We start from the raw sequence: 22,124 nt of genomic DNA on the forward strand, positions 1-22,124 counted from the left end.
ATGATCAATTAAAATTCAGCAGCAGTGTGATCTGTAACTGCACTGAAAACTTTCCACCCACAGCTCCTGACCAGTTTCAAGTTAAATCTCCCTCTACACTGTCCTATCAAACACTCCTAGGGCAGGTATAGCACGGGTTAGATACAGAGTAAAGCTCCCTCTAATCTGTACCCCAGTGAGAGTCAGTGCTGGAGGAAGCTGTACCCCAGTGAGTGTCAGTGCCAGAGGAAACTGTACCCCAGTGAGAGCCAGTGCCAGAGGAAACTGTACCCCAGTGAGAGTTAGTGCCAGAGGAAACTGTACCCCAGTGAGAGCCAGTGCCAGAGGAAACTACCCCAGTGAGAGTCAGTGCCAGAGGAAACTGTACCCCAGTGAGAGTTAGTGCCAGAGGAAACTGTACCCCAGTGAGAGTCAGTGCCAGAGGAAACTGTACCCCAGTTAGAGTCAGTGCCAGAGGAAACTGTACTCCAGTGAGAGTCAATGCCAGAGGAAACTGTACCCCAGTGAGAGTCAGTGTCAGAGGAAACTGTACCCCAGTGAGAGTTAGTGCCAGAGAAAACTGTACCCCAGTGAGAGTTAGTGTCAGAGGAAACTGTACCCCAGTGAGAGTCAGTACCAGCTGATTAGCTATCCGCAGGGTGTGACTTTGTGCAGTCCCTTGTTCAGGGCCTGGGCCTTGGGGTCAGGGGAGGCTGTGGGCCTTTATTCCCTTTATTGGGCACAAAGCTCTTGGTCTCAACCCACTGGCTCAGATTTTAATATAGACATTTAAAATTCATCAATAAAAGGGACAGGGTCTCTAATTCTGTTTTGCGACAGTTCCTGGGACGACTGTATCTCCCCCTGTCCTCCATACATTGGCTTGTAGTAGTTAAAGGGACAGCGATTCTCCTTGTTCTGCCAGTTTGTAATTAACTTTATCCGAAATTAAAGACTGAATGAGCTTACCAATAACTTCTCGAGTCTTGGTTTGATCTTCCAGAATTCCCTAGATTCTAGAACGGTCCCCGAGGATTGGAAGGTGGCAAATGTCAAGGAGTAATTAAAGGAGGAGACAGTAACAATATAGGATAGGATAAAATTAGATAAAGTGGGACTTAAAAGGTTGGCAGTCTTCAATATAGAAATGTCACCTGGTCCAGACAGGCTGCATCCGAGGTTACTGAGGGAAGTAAGGATGGAAATTGTGGAGGCTCTGGCCACAACCTTCCAATCCTCCTTGGATATGGGAGTGGTGCCAGAGGACTGCAGGATTGCAAATGTTACACCTCTGTTTCAAATAGGGGAGAGGGATAAACCCAACAACTACAGGCCAGTCAGACTAACACCAATGGTGGAGAAACTGTTAGATACAATAATCCAGGACAATATTCATTTGTATTTGGAAAAGTATGGGCTAATAACTGAAAGTCAGCACGGATTTGTTAAAGGCAACTCATGTTTGACTAACTTGATTCAGTTTTTGATGAAATAACAAAGAGTGTTGATGAGGGTAGTGTGGTTGATGTTGTGTATATGGACAAAAAGCGCTTGATAAAGCACCACATAATAGAATTGTTAGCAAAATGGAAGCCTATGGGATTAAAGGGACAGTGGCAGCATGTATACACAATTGGGTAAAGGACAGAAAGCAGGGAGTAATGGTGAACGGCTATTTTTCAGACTGGAGGCAAATATCCAATGGTATTTCCCAGGGGTCACTGCTCTTTTTGATATATATTAATGGGTTGGACTTAGGTATACAGGGCATCATTTCATCGTTTGCAGATTACACAAAACTCAGAACTGTAGCAAACAATGAGGAGGGTAGTAACAGACTTCAGGTGGAAATAGACAGGCTGGTGGAATGGGCAGACACGTGGCAGATGGAATTTAATGCAGAGAAGTGTGATGTGATATATTTTGGTAGGAAAAATGAGGAGGGAATATGAATGAAATGGTACAATTTTATAGGAGGTACAGTAACAGAGAAACCTGGTGTGTATGCACATAAATCTTTGAAGGTGTCAGGAGAACAGTGGAACACTGAAGTCTAGAGGCAACAAAGGCATGGTTGTGTGTTTCAGCAGTAGAGCAGCTAAGACCTCCTCCTTTTACCTCCGTAATATCACCCAGTTTCGCCCCTGCCTCAGCTCATCTGTTGCTAAAATCTTCATTCATGCCTTTGTTGTCTCCAGGCTCGACTATTACAGTGGTCCTTGTACACCAGTCATTGAAAGCAAACATGCAGGTGTAACAAGCAGTTAGGAAGATAAATGGTATGTTGGCCTTCATTGCAAGAGGATTTGAGTACAGGAGCAAGGATCTCTTACTACAGTTATACAGGGCCTTGGTGAGACCGCACCTGGAATATTGTGTGCAGTTTTGTTCTCCTTACCGAAGGAAGGATATACTTGCCATAGAGGGGGTGCAGAGGAGGTTCACCAGACTGATTCCTAGGATGGCAGGACTGTTGTATGAAAAGAGATTGGGTCGACTAGGCCTGTATTCACTAGAGTTTAGAAGAATAAGAGGGGATCACATTGAAACGTATAAAATTCTGATTGGGTTGGATAGACTGGATGCGGGGAGGATGTTTCCCCTGGCTGTGAAGTTTAGCACAAGAGGTCACAGTCTCAGGATATGGGGTAGAAAATTTAGGACCGAGATGCGGAGACATTTTTCCACTCAGAGGGTGGTGAATCTGTGGAATTCTCTACCATAGAAGACTGTGGAGGCCAAGTCATATATTTAAGAGGGAGATAGATAGATTTCTAGAAACAAAAGGCATCAAGGGGTATGGGGAAAAGCGGGAATATGGTGTTGAGATAGAGGATCAGCCATGATCATATTGAATGGTGGTACAGACTCGAAAGGCCAAATGGCCTACTACTGCAACCATGTTCTATGTTTCTATGCTCTCCTGGCCGGGCTCCTAACTTCTACCCTCCATAAACTTCAACTCATCTAAAATGCTTCTGCCTGTATCTTAACTCGCACTAAATCCTGTTCATCCTCACACCTGTGCTCACCAAACTATACTGGCTCCCAGACCAGCGATGCCTCCAATTTAAAATTCTTATCCTATTTTCAAATCCATCCATGGCCTTGCCCCTCCCTTTCTTTGTAACGCCCTCCAGCTCTACAAACATCTAAGAACTCTGCGTTCCTCCAATTCTTGCCAATTCTGTATCCCTGATTTGATCCGCTCCACCAGTGGTGGCCATGCATTTAACTGTCTAGATCCGAAACTCTGGAAATCCCTCCTTAAATCTCTCCAACTCTCCACCTCTCTCTCCTCCTTTAAGACGTTCCTTTAAATCTACCTCTTTGATCATGCTTTAGGTCACCTGACCTAACATCGTTTTATATGCCTCACTATCAAATCTTGTTTAATAAGACTCTTGTGAAGCACCTGGTAATGTTTTACTATGTTAAAGGAGGTCTATAAATGTAAGGCGTTGTGGTTGTTGACTTTAGAGGATAGAGAGTAGGATCGTGCACTCAACATTTTTGGCTGAAGATATTTGTGAATGCTGGACTCTGCCATCATTGAGGATGGGGATGTTCATGGAGCCTCTTCCTCCTGTTACTAGTTTAATAGTCCACCACCATTCACGAGTAGATATGTAGGACTGCAGAGCTTTGATCTGATCCGTTGGTTGTGTGATCAATTACCTCTGTCTATAGAATGCTGCTTCTGTTGTTTAACAGGCATGTAGTCTTGTGTTGTAGCATGTGGTGTCCATGTGAAAGGTGTGATACATTCCACGACCCGTGAGCAACACAGGTTAAAGAGGTGATAATTCATCTCCCCAATCACATTATGATTTGTGTCTACATAGTTATTACTGTTTATTTCATATTTGTTGTGCACGGGCACACTTGCCTGAAAGGTATTTGTTACCATCTGGTGACACTGCAGCCAAATATGCTGATGATACAAAGATAGGTGGGAAAGCAAGTTGTGAGGAGGACACAAAGAATCTGGAAAGGGATATAGATAGGTTAAGTGAGTTGGCAAAAATTTGGCAGATGAAGTATAATGTGGGAAAATGTGAGGTTATCCACTTTGGTAGGAAGAATACAAAAGCAAATTATTATTTAAATGGAGACGACAAAATGCTGCGGTATAGAGGGATCTGGGGATCCTTATGCTTGAAACACAAAAAGTTAGCATGTAGGTACAGCAATTAGGAAGGGAAATGGAATGTTGGCCTTTATTGCAAGGGGGTGGAGTACAAAAGTAGAGAAGTCTTGCTACAACTGCACAGGGTATTGGTGAGACCACACCTGGAGTACTGCATACAGATTTGTTCTCCTTATTTAAGGAGGGATATACTTGCATTGGAGGCAGTTCAGAGAAGGTTCACTAGGTTGATTCCTGAGATGAAGGAGTTGTCTTGTGAAGAAAGCTTGAGCAGCTTGGGCCCACACTCATTGGAGTTTAGAAGAATGAGAGGTGATCTTATTGAAGGGAGCTAGGAGTTAAATTAAAAAGTAGGACATCAAAGGTAGTAGTCTCAGGATTGCTACCAGTGCCACGTGCTAGTCAGAGGAGAAACTGCAGGATAGCTAAGATGAATGCGTGGCTTGAGGAGTGGTGCAGGAAGGAGGGATTCAAATTCCTGGGACATTCGAACCGGTTCTGGGGGAGGTGGGACCAGTACAAACCGGACGGTCTGCACCTGGGCAGGACCGAAGCCAATGTCCTAGGGCGAGTATTTGCTAGTTCTGTTGGGGAAGCGTTAACCTAATATTCCAGGGGGATTGGAACTTATACAGGGAGACAGAAGAAAGTAAAATGGGGGCAGAAGCAAAAGATAGAAAGAAGAAAAGTAAAAGTGGAGGGCAGAGAAACCCAAGGCAAAATTCAGAAAGGGCCACATTACAGCAAAATTCTAAAGGGACAAAGTGTGTTAACAAGACAAGCCTGAAGGTTCTGTGCCTCAATGCGAGGAGCATTCGTAATAAGGTGGAAGAATTAACTGCGCAGGCAGCTATTAACGAATATGATATAATTGGGATTACAGAGACATGGCTACAGGATGACCAAGGCTGGGAACTCAACAGCCAGGGGTATTCAACATTCAGGAAGGATAGACAGAAAGGATAAGGAGGTGGGGTAGCATTGCTGGTTAAAGAGGAAATTAATGCAATAGTAAGGATGAACATTAGCTTGGATGATGTGGAATCTGTATGGGTAGAGCTGCGGAATACCAAAGGGCAGAAAACGCTAGTGGGAGTTGTGTACAGACCACCAAACAGTAGTAGTGAGGTTGGGGACAGCATCAAACAAGAAATTAGGGATGCATGCAATAAAGGTACAGCAGTTATCATGGGCGACTTTAATCTACATATAGATTGGGCTAACCAAACAGGTAGCAATACATTGGAGGAGGATTTAGGGATGGTTTTCTAGACCAATATGTCGAGAAACAAACCAGAGGGCTAGCCATCCTAGACTGGGTGATGTGTAATGAGAAAGGACTAATTAGCAATCTTGTTGTGCGAGGCCCCTTGGGGAAGAGTGACCATAATATGGTAGAATTCTTTATTAAGATGGAAAGTGACACATTTAATTCAGATACGAGATTCTGAACTTAAGAAAAGCTAACTTCGATGGTATGAGTCGTGAATTGACTAGAATAGACTGCCGAATGATACTTAAAGGGTTGATGGTGGATAGACAATGGCAGACATTTAAATATCACATGGATAAACTTCTACAATTGTACATCCCTGTCTGGAGTAAAAATAAAACTGGGAAGGTGGCTCAACCGTGGCTAACAAGGGAAATTAGGGATAGTGTTAAATCCAAGGAAGAGGCATATAACTTGGCCAGAATAAGCAGCAAACCTGAGGACTGGGAGAATTGTAGAATTCAGCAGAGGAGGACTAAGGGTTTAATTAGGAGGGGAAAAATAAAGTATGAGAGGAAGCTTGCTGGGAACATAAAAACTGACTGCAAAAGCTTCTATTGATATGTGAAGAGAAAAAGATTAGTGAAGACAAACGTAGGTCCCTTGCAATCAGAATGAGGTGAAGTTATAATGGGGAACAAAGAAATGACAGACTAGTTGAACGAATACTTCGGATCTGTCTTCACGAAGGAATAACCTTCCGGAAATACTAGGGGACCGAGGGTCTAGCGAAAAGGAGGAACTGAAGGAACTCCTTATTAGTCAGGAAATTGTGTTAGGGAAATTGATGGGATTGAAGGCTGATAAATCTCCAGGGTCTGATAGTCTGCATCCCAGAGCACTTAAAGAAGTGGCCCTACAAATAGTGGATGCATTGGTGATCATTTTCCGACTCTGGATCAATTCCTATGGACTGGAGGGTAGCTAATGTAACACCACTTTTTATAAAAGGAGGGAGAGAAAACAGGTAATTATAGACTGGTTAGCCTGACATCACTAGTGGGGAAAATGTTGGAATCAATTATTAAAGATGAAATAACAGCGCATTTGGAAAGCAGTGACAGGATCGGTCCAAGTCAGCATAGATTTAGGAAAGGGAAATCATGCCTGACAAATCTTCTAGAATTTTTTGAGGATGTAACTAGTAGAGTGGACAAGGGAGAACCAGTGGATATGGTATATTTGGACTTTCAAAAGGCTTTTGACAAGTGCCCACACAAGAGATTGGTGTGCAAAATTAAAGCACATGGTATTGGGGATAATGTATTGACGTGAATAGAGAATTGGTTGACAGACATGAAGCAGAGAGTCAGGATAAATGGGTCCTTTTCAGAATGACAGGCAGTGACTAGTGGGGTGCCGCAAGGTTCAGTGCTGGGGCCCCAGCTATTTACAATATGTATCAATTATTTAGATGAAGGGATTGAGTGTAATATCTCCAAGTTTGCAGATGACACTAAGCTGGGTGGCAGTGTGGGCTGTAAGGAGGATGCTAAGAGGCTGCAGGATGACTTGGACAGGTTAGGTGAGTGGCAGATGCGGTGTAATGTGAATAAGTGTGAGGTTATCCACTTTGGTGGCAAAAACAGGAAGGCAGAATATTATCTGAATGGTAACAGATTAGGAAAAAGGAGGTGCAACGAGACCTGCGTGTCATGGTTCATCAGTCATTGAAAGTTGGCATGCAGGTACAGCAGGCGGTGAAGAAGGCAAATGGTATGTTGGCCTTCATAACTAGGGGATTTGAGTAACGGAGCAGGGAGGTCTTACTGCAATTGTACAGGGCCTTGGTGAGGCCTCACCTGGAATATTGTGTTCCGTTTTGGTGCTGGGTCCTCAACTATTTACAATCTATATTAATTACTTGAATGAAGGGAACGAATGTAATGTAGCCAAGTTTACTGATGATATAAAGATGGATAGAAAAGCAAATTGTGAGGAGGGCACAGAAAATCTGCAAAGGGATTTAGACAGGCTAAAATTTGGCAGATGGAGTATAATGTGGGAAAATGTGAGGTTATCCACTTTGGCAGAAATAATAGAAAAGCAAATTATAATTGAAATGGAGCAAAATTACAAAGTGCTGCAGTACAGAGACACCTGTGGGTCCTTGTGCATGAAACACAAAAAGTTAGTACGCAGGTAGAGCAAATAATCAGGAAGGCAAATGGAATGTTGGCCTTTATTGCAAGGAGGATAGAGTATAGAAACATAGAAACATAGAAAATAGGTGCAGGAGCAGGCCATTCAGCCCTTCTAGCCTGCACCGCCATTCAATGAGTTCATGGCTGAACATGCAACTTCAGTACCCCCTTCCTACTTTCACGCCATACCCCTTGATCCCCCGAGTAGTAAGGACTTCATCTAACTCCCTTTTGAATATATTTAGTGAATTGGCCTCAACTACTTTCTGTGGTAGAGAATTCCACAGGTTCACCACTCTCTGGGTGAAGAAGTTTCTCCTTATCTCGGTCCTAAATGGCTTACCCCTTATCCTTAGACTGTGACCTCTGGTTCTGGACTTCCCCAACATTGGGAACATTCTTCCTGCATCCAACCTGTCCAAACCCGTCAGAATTTTAAACGTTTCTATGAGGTCCCCTCTCACTCTTCTGAACTCCAGTGAATACAAGCCCAGTTGATCCAGTCTTTCTTGATAGGTCAGTCCCACCATCCCGGGAATCAGTCTGGTGAATCTTCGCTGCACTCCCTCAATAGCAAGAATGTCCTTCCTCAAGTTAGGAGACCAAAACTGTACACAATACTCCAGGTGTGGCCTCACCAAGGCCCTGTACAACTGTAGCAACACCTCCCTGCCCCTGTATTCAAATCCCCTCGCTATGAAGGCCAACATGCCATTTGCTTTCTTAACCGCCTGCTGTACCTGCATGCCAACCTTCAATGACTGATGTACCATGACACCCAGGTCTCGTTGCACCTTCCCTTTTCCTAATCTGTCACCATTCAGATAATAGTCTGTCTCTCTGTTTTTACCACCAAAGTGGATAACCTCACATTTATCCACATTATACTTCATCTGCCACGCATTTGCCCACTGACCTAACCTATCCAAGTCACTCTGCAGCCTCATAGCATCCTCCTCGCAGCTCACACTGCCACCCAACTTAGTGTCATCTGCAAATTTGGAGATACTACATTTAATCCCCTCGTCTAAATCATTAATGTACAATGTAAACAACTGGGGCCCCAGCACAGAACCCTGCGGTACCCCACTAGTCACTGCCTGCCATTCCGAAAAGTACCCATTTACTCCTACTCTTTGCTTCCTGTCTGACAACCAGTTCTCAATCCACGTCAGCACACTACCCCCAATACCATGTGCTTTAACTTTGCACATTAATCTCCTGTGTGGGACCTTGTCGAAAGCCTTCTGAAAGTCCAAATATACCACATCAACTGGTACTCCTTTGTCCACTTTATTGGAAACATCCTCAAAAAATTCCAGAAGATTTGTCAAGCATGATCTCCCTTTCACAAATCCATGCTGACTTGGACCTATCATGTCACCATTTTCCAAATGCGCTGCTATGACATCCTTAATAATTGATTCCATCATTTTACCCACTACTGAGGTCAGGCTGACCGGTCTATAATTCCCTGCTTTCTCTCTCCCTCCTTTTTTAAAAAGTGGGGTTACATTGGCTACCCTCCACTCGATAGGAACTGATCCAGAATCAATGGAATGTTGGAAAATGACTGTCAATGCATCCGCTATTTCCAAGGTCACCTCCTTAAGTACTCTGGGATGCAGTCCATCAGGCCCTGGGGATTTATCGGCCTTCAATCCCATCAATTTCCCCAACACAATTTCCCGACTAATAAAGATTTCCCTTAGTTCCTCCTCCTTACTAGACCCTCTGACCACTTTTATATCCGGAAGGTTGTTTGTGTCCTCCTTAGTGAATACTGAACCAAAGTACTTGTTCAATTGGTCTGCCATTTCTTTGTTCCCCGTTATGACTTCCCCTGATTCTGACTGCAGGGGACCTACGTTTGTCTTTACTAACCTTTTTCTCTTTACATACCTATAGAAACTTTTGCAAATCGCCTTAATGTTCCCTGCAAGCTTCTTCTCGTACTCCATTTTCCCTGCCCTAATCAAACCGTTTGTCCTCCTCTGCTGAGTTCTAAATTTCTAAATAAAAGCAGGGAAGTCCTGCTACAACTGTACAGGGTATTGGTGAGGCCACACCTGGAGTACTGCGTACAGTTTTGGTCTCCGTATTTAAGGAAGGATATACTTGCATTGGAGGCTGTTCAGAGAAGGTTCATTAGGTTGATTTCGGAGATGAGGGGGTTGACTTATGAAGATAGGTTGAGTAGGTTGGGCCTATACTCATTGGACTCAGAAGAATGAGAGGTGATCTTATTGAAACATATCAGATACTGCAGGAGCTCGACAAGGTGGATGCAGAGAGGATATTTCCACTCGTGGGGGAATCCAGAACTCGGGGCATAGGTTCAGAATAAGAGGTTGCCTATTTAGAACTGAGATGAGGAAGAATTTCTTCTCTCAGTGAGTCATAAATCTATGCAATTCTCTGCACCAGAGAGCTGTGGAGGCTGGGTCATTGAATATATTTAAGGCGGTGAGAGAAAGATTTTTGAATAATAATGGAGTGAAGGGTTATGGGGAGCAGGCAGGGAAGTGGAGCTGAGTACATGATCAGATCAGCCATGATCTTATTGAATGACGGAGCAGGGTCGAGGGGTCAAATGGCCTATTCCTGCTCCAATTTCTTATATTCTTATGTTCTTAAAGTGATTAACATACTGGGTTTTGTGTTTAATGATCCCAGGTATGCTACCTATACCTTCCCTGGCTAGCAAGACTAGGAGAGGCAGTCTGGAATGTATTGGGAGCTGGGACTTGTCCATAAGAGTAACCGAAGGTATGAGAGTTGAACTAATCTCGAGTTAGAAAGGAGAAAAGGCCCAAAAGTGGAACAGTCAGTAACAGGACACCAATAGTCTCCTCTTATCTTGGAGATATCAAATATTGACACACTCTGTTATTTTGAAATATCAAAATATTAAACTCCAGACCAATTGTAGAGGTTATTAACTTCAGCAAAAACAGCAGAGTCCAACCCCTACAGTCACTTGTGACCTCGCTGGTGTCTCAGCAGGTTGGATGAACAAGTGAATCTCTTCCCACACTCGGAGCAGGTGAATGGCCTTTCCCCAGTGTGAACTCCCTGGTGCATTAGAAGATTGGATGAACTAGTGAATCCCTTCCCACACTCGGAGCAGGTGAACAGCCTCTCCCCACTGTGAACTCGCATGTGTATTAGCAGGGAGGATGACAAAATGAATTCCTTCCCACACTGAGAGCAGGTGAACGGCCTCTCCCCAGTGTGAACTCCCTGGTGTATCACCAGGCTGGATGACAAAGTGAATCCCTTCCCACACTGAGAGCAGATGAACGGCCTCTCCCCGGTGTGAACTCGCTGGTGTGTCATCAGACTGGATGACTGAGTGAATGCTTTCCCACACACGGAGCAGGTGAACGGCCTCTCCCCAGTGTGATCTCACTGATGTCTCAGCAGGGTAGATAACCGAGTGAATCCCTTCCCACACTCAGAGCAACTGAACAGACTCTCTCTGGTGTGACTGTGCCATTGAATTACCAGCTCAGATGGGGAATTGAATTCCTTTCCACAGTCTCCAAATTTCCACGGTTTCTCCATGGTACGTGTGTCCTTGTGTGTCCCCAGGTTGGATGATCAGTTGAAGCCTCGTCATGTTTACAGTTTCTCCCCGCTGTTAATGGTGCGATGTTTTTTCTGGCTGTATAACTGGTTAAAGCTCTTTCCACAGAAAGTGCACTGGAACACTCTCACTCAGGCCTGTGTGTCTTGGTGCCTTTCCAGTCTCACTGATGTTTGTAACCTGTTCCCAGAGACAGAAGAGACAAATATTTCTCCTTCTACATTCAAAGGCCGATGATATTCAGGTCCTGAGGAATCGAATTGATGTGAAGTTTGGTTTGAGTTTCCCGTCTGCAAATCATCCCCTTCTAATACCCTGTAAAAAGAGATTACAGAACTCATCACTGTAATTACAGGACAGAAATTCAGAACAGTTACTATGGAAGATCCTTTCCTCTCTTGCTCCTCCAAAACTCTAAATTCCCGTCCCATACACACGTTCTCCTCCCTGTGCTGAAATCCAAACACATCACAAGCCTCAAGACAGTTTGTCCTCCGCTCCCAGTTTTCACCACCAACTCTGGCTGCATGCAGTTCTACACAAATACAAAAGCAAAAATAGAAAATGCTGGAAATCTCAGCGCATGAGGCAGTATCTGTGGAGAGAGAAACAGAATTAACATTTCAGGTCGATGACCCTTCGTCAGAACAGGCAATAGTTCGAAATGTAACAGATTCTTAAGGATGTGCTGGGGCCCTGAAAGGAGGAGGGGGAGGGGTTGGAAAGAACAAAAGGGAAGGTCTGTGACAGGGTGGGAGGCAGAAGTGATTTGATTGACAAAGGGGATGATGGCCAAATTGAGAGGGTAATAGCAGAAGTTTGGAAACAAAAAATGAGTCTAGAGAGAATAATTACCTGCTGCCATGGACAACAGAGAGAAGCAATATAAAGAGTGGGGGGGGGGGGAGGGGAGATTTTGTAAAAAGAAAAGGACGAGGAAATGGAACAAAATGTGGGCAGAGATTATGGCCTGAAATTGTTTAACTCAATGTTGAGTCCAGAAGGCTGTAAAGTGCCTAAACGAAAGGTGAGTTGCTGTTCCTCGAGCTTGCATTGTGCTTCATTGGAACAGTGTAGGAGGCTGAGGGCGTAGAAGTCAGAGTGGGAGTGGTAACATCGTATTAGTATAGTATTCAGCAGTCCCTTGTATTGGGGATGACCTGCTTCCACACCAAAGAGGTAAAGAGTTCACAGGTGCTTCAATGAGGGACCTGATATTCCAGGTTGCGAACTACATATTGAAGGGTGAAAGATGCCTGTGCGTGGATTGTTTTAACGTGGGGTGGCCGTTGCACACCAGCCACCACACGGGCTTGACAGAGCAAGGTCTTGGTCCAGTGGCCAGGGCTAACCAAGACTGCTGGAGACCAGCTCTGCTGCACAGACCTAGTTCACACACAGACTCTTATTGACAATAGATCGCAGTGTGGGCTGGCCCGTGCTGCCCCTGGGCACTCACCTCTTCTGGGTCCCGAACTCTCGCCCCTCCTGGGACCCGATCACCTCACTCTATGATCTACCGCCACTCCTCTGCTGTTTGCCGCCCCTCCTGTTGTACCTGGGCCCCGCCGATGATCCTGCCCACGCTCCAATCGGTGACCTGGGTTCTGGTGACGTTACCCAGTGGCCCTCCTGGAATGGCTCGCACTGCTCCCTGCTCCCTCCCTCCCTCCCCCACAAACAGCAATGTGATAATGTGCTGTCCCTGCCATGGAAGTGTTTAATGGGTCAGCGTAGAAGGAGAGTAATTCTGTATCTAAGCCTTGCTGTACCTACCCTTGGATTGTTTAATGAAATAGAGTCGAGAAATCTGCCCCTGGAAGCTTTTGATGGAATAGTATAGAGGAAGCTTTACACTGTACCTAACCCGTGCTGTACGTGACCTGGGATTGTTTCATGAGACAGTGTAGAGGGAGCTTTATTCTGTATCTATGCCATGCTGTACCTGCCCTGGGAGTATTTGATGGGGCAGTGTAGAGTGAGCTTTATTCTGTATCTAACCAGAACTGTTCTTGTCCTGGGACTGTTTGGAAAAGTGTAGAGCAATCTTTATTCTGTATATGACCTATGCAAAACATGCCTTGTGGGAGTGTAGTGGGGACATTAGTCTATATCTACCAAGTGCTGTCCCTGTCGTGGGAGTGTTTAATGGGTCAGTGTTGAGGGAGATTTATTCTGTATCTAAGCCTTGCTGCACTGACCCTTGGATTGTTTAATGGAATAATGCAGAGGGAGCTTTACTCCGAATCTAATTCCTGCTGTACCTGACCTGGTAGTATTCGACCGGAAAGTGTGGAGGGACATTTTTGCTGTATGTAACCTGTACTGTACCTGCCCCTGGAAGCTTTGGAATGAATGTTATAGAGGGAGCTTTACTCTGTAGCAAAACCGTGCTGTACCTGCCCTGGGATTGTTTCATGAGACAGTGTAGAGGGAGATATATTCTATATCAATGCCATGCTGTACCTACCCTGGGAGTGTTTGGGATAGTGTAGAGGGATCTTTTCTCTGTATCTAACCCATTCTGTACCTGCCCTGGGAGTGTTTGATGGGACAGTGCAGAGGGAGCTTTTCTCTGTATCTAACCCATGCTGCCTCTGCCCCAGGAGGGAGTAGAGGGAGATTAATTCTGTATGTAAGCCGTGCTGCACCTACCGTTGGATTGTTTTATGGGCTTGAGTCAAGGGAGCTTTCTTCTGAATCTAATCAGTGCTGTGCCTGCCCTGGGAGTGTTTGATGGGACAGTGTAGAAGGAGCTTTTTGCTGTATGTAACCTATGCTGTACTTGCCCCAGTCGTGTTTGAAGGAGGGAGCTTTATTCTATACCGAACCCGTGCTGTCTCTTCTGTGGAGTGGCGAGGGAGCTTTCCTCTGCACCTAACCCGTGCTGTACCTGCCCTGAGAGTGGTGATGATAGATCCACGCTGCATCAAATCCATGCTGCAGGTACCCTGGGAGTGTTAGCTGGGACAGTGTCAGAGGGACAGTACATAAGGAATAGGAGCAGGAGTAGGCCATATGGTGCCTCAAACCTCCTCCGCCATTCAATAAGTTCATGGCTGATCTGATCCTCGGCTCAGCTCCACTTCCCTGCCTGCTCCACATAACCCGTCGCTCCACTATATTTAAAAAATTTGTCTAACTCCACCTTAAATATATTCAATGACCTAGCTTCCACAGCTTCTTGGGGTAGAGAATTCCACAGATTTACAACCATCAGAGAAGAAATTCTTCCTCATCTCCGTTTTAAATGGGTGACCCCTTATTCTGAAACTGTGCCCCCTAGATCTAGATTCCCCCACAAGCGGAAACATCCTCTCTGCATTTACCCTGTCAAGCCTTATATGTTTCAGAATCTTATGTTTCAATAAGATCACCTCTCAGTCTTCTAAACTCCAATGAGTATAGGTCCAACCTTTCTTCATAATTCAACCCCTTCATCTCAGGAATCAACCCAGTGAACCTTCTCTGAACAGCCTCTACTGCAAGTATATCTCTCTGTGAATAAGGAGAACAAAACTCTAGGTGTGGTCTCACCAAAGCCCTGTACAGTTGTAGCAGGACTTCAATACTTTTAAACTCCATCCCCTTGCAGTAAAAGCCAACATTCCATTTGCTTTCTAATTACTTGCTGCACTGGCCATGCTAACATTTTGTGTTTCATGTACAAGGATCCCCAGATCCCTCTTTGCGGCAGCATTTTGTAGTCTCCCTCCATTTAAATAATAATTTGCTTTTTTATTCTTCCTACCAAAGTGGATAACCTCGCATTTTCCCACATTATACTTCATCTGCCAAATTTTTGCCCATTCACTTAACCTATCTATATCCTTATAGATTATGTGTCCTCCTCACAACTTGCTTTCCCACCTAGCTTTGTATCATCAGCAAATTTGGCTACATTACACACTGTATCTACATTCAAGTCATTAATATAGATTGTAAATAGTTGAGGCCCCAGCACTGATCCCTGTGGCACCCCAGAGTATAATGTAGGAAAATGTGAGGTTATCCACGTTAGCAGAAAAAGTAGTGTAATATAAATAGAGACAGGGTGTAGTGTAATATAAACAGGAACAGGGTCTAGTGTGGGAATAACATGGGGATTCTAACCCTGGGACTGTACATGGGATTCTAACTCTGGGACTGTACATGGGGATTACAACCCTGGGACTGTACATGGGGATTCAAACCCTGGTCTGTACATGGGGATTCTAATCCTGGGACTGTACATGGGGATTCCAAAACTGGTCTGTACATGGGGACTCTAACCCTGGGACTGTCCAGAGGGATTCCAATCCTGGGACTGTACATGGGGATTTCAACCTGGGACTGTACATGGGAATTCTAACCCTGGGACTGTACATGGCGATTCTAATCCTGGGACTGTACATGGGGATTCCAACCTGGAACTGTACATGAAGATTCTAACCCTGGGTCTGTAAACGGGGATTCCAACCCTGGGTCTGTACATGGGGATTCTAACCCTGGGACTGTACATGGGGATTCCAACCCTGGAGTGTACAAGGGTCCCAGCTCCGGAGTTTTTCTGTTGAAATTGCGTGGGATGAAAACTATAAACTCAGCACTGACCGGCGACTTTAGTCCAGATGGTGAAAAATCCGAGGTGTGGCGAGTGAGAAAATACCTGGGGAATTTTCTTTACTTTCCCGGGTACTCGGACCCCGTTGGAACAGACACAGAAGCCCCGCCCATTTATTGTTCTGCGTTTAAGTGGCCGCATATGCGCTTTGCTGCTCACTGAGTCAAGATGGGAGAGCACTGAACCTGCCTTCCTGCACAAAGATGGCATCCGTTAGACTTGGCCTCTGACCGGGAGAAAGCCCCGAGCTGCAAACGCGGGACCTTCTGGTTAATATTCCGGGCTTGCGGCGTGCACCAGTTGTTTATGAAACCTTCGCGCCCACCCGCGGCTCCGTTACTCCCCTCCGCCCCGTTGAATTTTACCTTGTGTCTGGAGTCGATCACAATGCAGACAACTGCACCGACCTGTGCTCCGCCATTACACGCACGACGCATACTCCAGTCCCAGGTGGGGCCTGCGCATGCGCACTGAACTCCTGTAGTCTGGATGCGCCACATTTTCCCCCGCGGCGAATGCTGGGTAAATGACCCACCATTGAAAGATGACGTGGGTGAATATAACAGGGCTTAATGTTATTACATTGAGCAGTGAACCATGTTCATTCTGACAGTTAGAGTTTGTTTTATAAGAACATAAGAAATAGGAGCAGGAGTAGGCCATTTTACCCCATCGAGCCTGCACTGCCATTCAATAATATTATGGCTGATCTGACCATGGACTCAGCTCCACTTTCCTTCCCGCTCCCCATAACCCTTTACTCCTTTATCGCTCAAAAATATATCTATCTCCGCCTTTTCAGGTTGGAAATCGGTGGTTAGTGGTATGCCACAAGGATTCGTGCTGGGACCACAACTGTTTACAATATACATAGATGACCTGGAAGAGGGGACAGAGTGTAGTGTAACAAAATTTGCAGGTGACACAAAGATTAGTATGAAAGCGGGTTGGGTAGAGGACACAGAGAGGCTGCAAAGAGATTTAGATAGATTAAGCGAATGGGCTAAGGTTTGGCAGATGGAATACAATGTCGGAAAATGTGAGGTCATCCACCTTGGGGAAAAAAAACAGTAAAACGGAATATTATTTGAATGGAGAGAAATTACAACATGCTGCGGTGCAGAGGGACCTGGGGGTCCTTGTGCATAAATCCCAAAAAGTTAGTTTGCAGGTGCAGCAGGTAATCAGGAAGGCAAATGTAATTTTGGCCTTCATTGCGAGAGGGATGGAGGACAAAAGCAGGGAGGTCCTGCTGCAGCTGTACAGGGTATTGGTGAGGCCGCACCTGGAGTACTGCGTGCAGTTTTGGTCACCTTACTTAAGGAAGGATATACTAGCTTTGGAGGGGGTACAGAGACGATTCACTTGGCTGATTCTGGAGATGAGGGGGTTACCTTATGATGATAGATTGAGTAGACTGGGTTTTTACTCGTTGGAGTTCAGAAGGATGATGGGTGATCTAATAGAAACATTTAAAATAATGAAAGGGATAGACAAGATAGAGGCAGGGAGGTTGTTTCCACTGGTCGGGGAGACTAGAACTAGGGGGCACAGCCTCAAAATACGGGGGAGCCAATTTAAAACTGAGTTGAGAAGGACTTTCTTCTCCCAGAGGGTTGTGAATCTGTGGAATTCTCTGCCCAAGGAATCAGTTGAGGCTAGCTCATTGAATGTATTCAAATCACAGATAGATAAGATTTTTAACCAATAAGGGAATTAAGGGTTATGGGGAGCGGGCGGGTAAGTGGAGCTGAGGCCAGATCAGCCATGATCTTATTGAATGGCGGAGTAGGCTCGAGGGGCTAGATGGCCTACTCCTGTTCCTAATTCTTATGTTCTTATGTTCTTAAATATATTCAATGACCCAGCCTCCACAGCTCTCTGGGGCAGATATTTTCATAGATTTACAATCCTCTGAGAGAAGACATTTCTCCCCATTTCCGTTTTAAATGGGTGGCCCCTTAGTCTAAGACTATGTCCCCTAGTTTTAATTTCCTCTATGAGTGGAAATATCCTCTCTGCATCCACCTTATCGATCCACCTCAGTATCTTATAAGTTTCAATAAGATCACCTCTTATTCTTCTGAACTCCAATGTGTATAGGTCCAATCTACTCACCCTATCCTCATAAGTCAACCCGCTCATCTCTGGAATCAATATCGTGAACCTTTTCTGAACAGCCACCAATGCAAATATATCCTTCCTTAAATACGGAGACTAAAACTGTATGCAGTACTCCAGGTGTGGCCTCACCAATACCCTGTTCAGTTGCAGCAGGACTTCTCTGCTTTTATACACTGTCCCCTTTGCAATAAAGGCCAACATTCCATTTTCTGCTGATCTTACCCCATACCAGAATCGCAGATTAATATTCTGCATAAATATTGAATAAATCAGCTTTGTTTCAAACACAGTCTGTCAAATATTTGATTTATCCATGATCAGAGGAGACTTATTGATTGTATGTTACTGACTGTTCCATTTTGGGTCTTTTCTTACTCTAGATTATTTCAGTTTTTCTCAAGTTCACCTTCGACCACATCTAACCCAAAGCTTGTTCCGTTTGAGTACATGGCTGTGGTTGTCACTGACTCAACTAGAGCGTTTCACATTACACTGAACTGAAGTTCATTTGAACCACCCCTTTATCGAATTGTCTTGCATAAGATTTGAAATCCTTTATATTCTGTATTATTTAACCATTTTTGGATCCGATTTAATGGAGGTTCTTCAGACTGGAGGGATGTATACAGTGATGTCTCCCAGGGCCAGTGTTGGGACCAGTGCTCTTTTCAATATAGAGAAATGATCTGAGCTTGGGTATATGGGGCACAAGATCAAGTTCTCCAGATTATCCCAAAAAGGGACCATGGCCAACTGTGAAAGGACTGTAAGTGAGTTCAGTGTGAATACACTGGTTATTAAATGGGACAGGTGATGTCAGATGAAATTTAACATAGAGGATACAATTTGGGAGGAAGAAAAATATAGGAAATATTCATTAAATGGTAAAAATTTTAAAAGAGAAGAGTAGAATAAGAAAGAGGGGTGAGATTCTAGCAAATATCTTGCCTTATTTATTGGCAATTTCAAGAGTCTAGTGTCAGAAGTTTTAATATCTTATTAAGAAATATAAGATGAGCAGATTATCTGTCTTCTACCGTACCTTATATTGATTCATCAATCAGAGCAAACATGCAAGTCCCGTGTGTCCACAGTAAATGACACGGGACCATCCCACTGGATGGAACCTCGGGTGCCCTAAGCTTGATCTCCGATGTCTCCAGTCCAACTGCCCCCTTACATCAGTCTCCCCTCACTTTTATACCCTGCAGTGATCCATCTCTGGTACCTGACTCTTTGTCTTCTCTGCTGAATTTTGGCAGGAAGCTGGGAAAAGACAGTTGGAACTTCTCTAATCTGCGATTTACAAGGACACTTTCCCTGGTTCCCAGCAATTACTTTTCTTCAGTAATTTTCTCATTATCCTTAAACTACCCAGCCAACTGTTAATTGTGTTATTTCTTATAGTTTCACAATTATAGGTATAAACATCTCACATTACAATATGCTCTGATGAAGCTACCTTTCACACTAGTGCCTTCCTTTTCCTCAACAATGGATTCCCCTCCACTGTGGTTAACATGGCCCTCCACCATGTTTGCAAGCGAACGGACGTTCTGGACGGAGATGCGGAGAGGATCAGCAATGGCTGCCCCACAGTCTGCACCCACAGGGTCTGTGCTGGGGGGAGCGTGGGAAGGGGGGAGATGGACGGGGAGGAGATTGGCACGATTAGCCCCCAGTAGGCCCGCTGGTGAGAATGTCGGCGAGAGGGTAGGATGGGACTGTGCAGGTTGCTGCTCCTGAGGAGGCAGCAACGAGTGCCTTGATGGGCCCTTCGGAGGATGACAAGAGAGGCACAGAGGGAAGCTGCAGGCTTGTCTAGGAGGGAGTGAAGCCTGCAACAGCGGCAGGTGAGTAGGAAGGTTGAAGAGTAATGAAGGATTGGGGTAGGAATTTGGGAGGGCAGATTATCCGAGAGAGAGGAGATGAAAGAAGGTGCGACGATAGGAGAGAGCAGTCAGGCAGAGATAGAGAGAAAAGAAAAAGGGGGAAAAGTGGAAAAGTATTGAATGATCCGGGCCCGAGCAGTAGCCAAAGTGCGCACGTGAATGGACACAAGGGGGAAAGCTCAGGTTACATCGGCCTGGTTACATGTGATAATTAATGGGATACATAATTCCTGACAGCAGGTTGGAGACAATAGTGGGGAGACCAGGGTCAAAGTCCGAGGTCCCATGGAGGGACAAAGCTGATGGAAGCAGGATGGGGCCGGCATGGAGACAGGTGTAGTAGGCGAGTGAAGTCCAGAGGCTATTTGAAAGACAGAGAGTTCGTGGATGGAGGTTGTTGCCGTAGGAATGAGAGTCGGTGGCGGTAAAGGAAGCTGATGGCGAAATAGACGCAAGTTGCAGGTCACCATAGATTAAAGTGACGGAGAAAAAGTAAAACCACAAGCCAGAAAGCAGCAAAGCTGGAAACCGGTAGAACGAGTCACTGGACAGCAAGTGAAACAGCAGGTGTTAGCTATAGGCCAACAACGCTGAAAAACCACTGGAACCAGTTCAGCAGATAGACAGCCGCAGTTTCAATATTTTTAAACTTTTTCTTAGCAGCAGAGAAAGAGACGAAGCAGATAAATCTTACAGTGTAATCCAATGTAGTCCATTGCAGACATGTAATCTAAATGTCCGCTGAAGTCCAGGAGATCGGAAACCGATGTGTGAAATGAATTCAGCAGCTGAAGACATTGAAGCGACTCAATAGCAGAGCAGAGACACAGTCGCTGAGTCACACAGTGTGGTCAGTAGAACAGCGTCGTCCTGTTGGCGAGGAATCCAGGTAATAGAATCAAGTTTCAGCAGAGTTCCAGCAGGTGAACGAGCTCAGTGAGAACAGAGTCACGCTGGGTCGGGGGATCGGCGGCGCACTCAGCAGGGACAGCTTTAAACCTGTAGTTTGGGCTGAAATGCCTTCACCATCAGAGCCAGGGTATCTTAAGCAATGGGAGAAAGGAGATTGGGGGAAGAAAGGGCAAAGGATGGCAATGGATGACCAAGGATACAGTTGAAGAGAAGAGCAGCTCAGTAAGGAGTTGTCAGTCCTGGAGACATCGTGAATCCAATATTAACCAACCCCACAGTCACTGACACCAATCTCCTCCTGTCTGATACAAACCAATCACAGTCACTGACACCAATCTCCTCCTATCTGATACAAACCAATCACAGTCACTGACACCAATCTCCTCCTGTCTGATACAAACCAATCACAGTCACTGACACCAATCTCCTCCTGTCTGATACAAATCAATCACAGTCACTGACACCAATCTCCTCCTATCTGATATAAACCAACCCCACAAGCCCAGAAAGATTAAACTCAGACCATTTTTCTGACTGGGCTTGTCTCCATTCCCGTGCTGAGAGGATTGCTGTACCAGCTGGAGGGGCAACATTCTCCACCAATTCCCATTCCCCTTCTTTCTGGTGGATAATGGAGGTGTCAGTGTGTAATGTGCAAGTCAGTAAGAATTGCCAGCGATGATTAATCAGCACTTTCTAATTGGAGATGTTAATCAGTGGAACCTTTCAGACAGTGAATTGTAGATTTTGTCCCAAACATCAATTTAGGATTGAAGTAATGGTTCAAAATTTTATTGTAAACTAATTTCGGATGAGAGTCCTTGAATTAAGGGGAAAGATCACAGACAGCGGTAGTGGGGAAAATGTTGGAATCAATTATTAAAGATGTAATAGCAGTGCATTTGGAAAGCAGTGACAGGATCGGTCCAAGTCAGCACAGATATATGAAAGGGAAATCATGCTTGACAAATCTTCTAAAATTTTTTGAGGAAGTAACTAGTAGAGTGGACAAGGGAGAACTAGTGGATGTGGTGTATTTGGACTTTCAAAAGGCTTTTGACAAGGTCCCACACAAGAAATTAGTGTGCAAAATTAAAGCACATAATATTGGGGGTAATGTACTGACGTGGATAGAGAACTGGTTGGCAGACAGGAAGCAAAGAGTAGGAATAATCGGGTCCTTTTCAGCATGGCAGGCAGTGACTAATGGGGTACCGCAAGGTTCAGTGTTGGGCCCCCAGCTATTTACAATATACATTAATGATTTTGACGAAGGAATTGAGTGTAATATCTCCAAGTTTGCAGATGACATTCAGCTGGGTGGTAGTGTGAGCTGTGAGGAGGATGCTAAGAGGCTGCAGGGTGACTTGGACAGGTTAGGTGAGTGGGCAAATGAATGGCAGATGCAGTATAATGTGGATAAATGTGAGGTTATCCACTTTGGTGGCAAAAACAGGG

The 22,124-nt window shown here is 45.0% G+C and overlaps 1 protein-coding gene and 1 pseudogene across 1 annotated transcript; both read right to left on the bottom strand.

The window, feature by feature from the left end:
* LOC139274158 (zinc finger protein 850-like) overlaps positions 1 to 22,124 on the bottom strand; it is a 79,618-nt pseudogene that overhangs the window by 15,530 nt on the left and 41,964 nt on the right.
* LOC139273786 (zinc finger protein 239-like) lies at positions 9,969 to 11,023 on the bottom strand. Its single transcript, XM_070890882.1, has one exon. The coding sequence runs from the start codon at positions 10,883 to 10,885 to the stop codon at positions 10,523 to 10,525; it is 363 nt and encodes a 120-aa protein (XP_070746983.1). The 5' UTR covers positions 10,886 to 11,023; the 3' UTR covers positions 9,969 to 10,522.

This window comes from Pristiophorus japonicus, chromosome 9, assembly GCF_044704955.1.
Source record: "Pristiophorus japonicus isolate sPriJap1 chromosome 9, sPriJap1.hap1, whole genome shotgun sequence".
In the NCBI taxonomy this organism is placed as follows: domain Eukaryota; kingdom Metazoa; phylum Chordata; class Chondrichthyes; family Pristiophoridae; genus Pristiophorus; species Pristiophorus japonicus.

Excerpts from the sequence above, each read along its gene's own strand:
- LOC139273786 (XM_070890882.1), bottom strand. The coding sequence starts at position 10,885 with ATGACACACCAGCGAGTTCACACCGGGGAGAGGCCGTTCATCTGCTCT.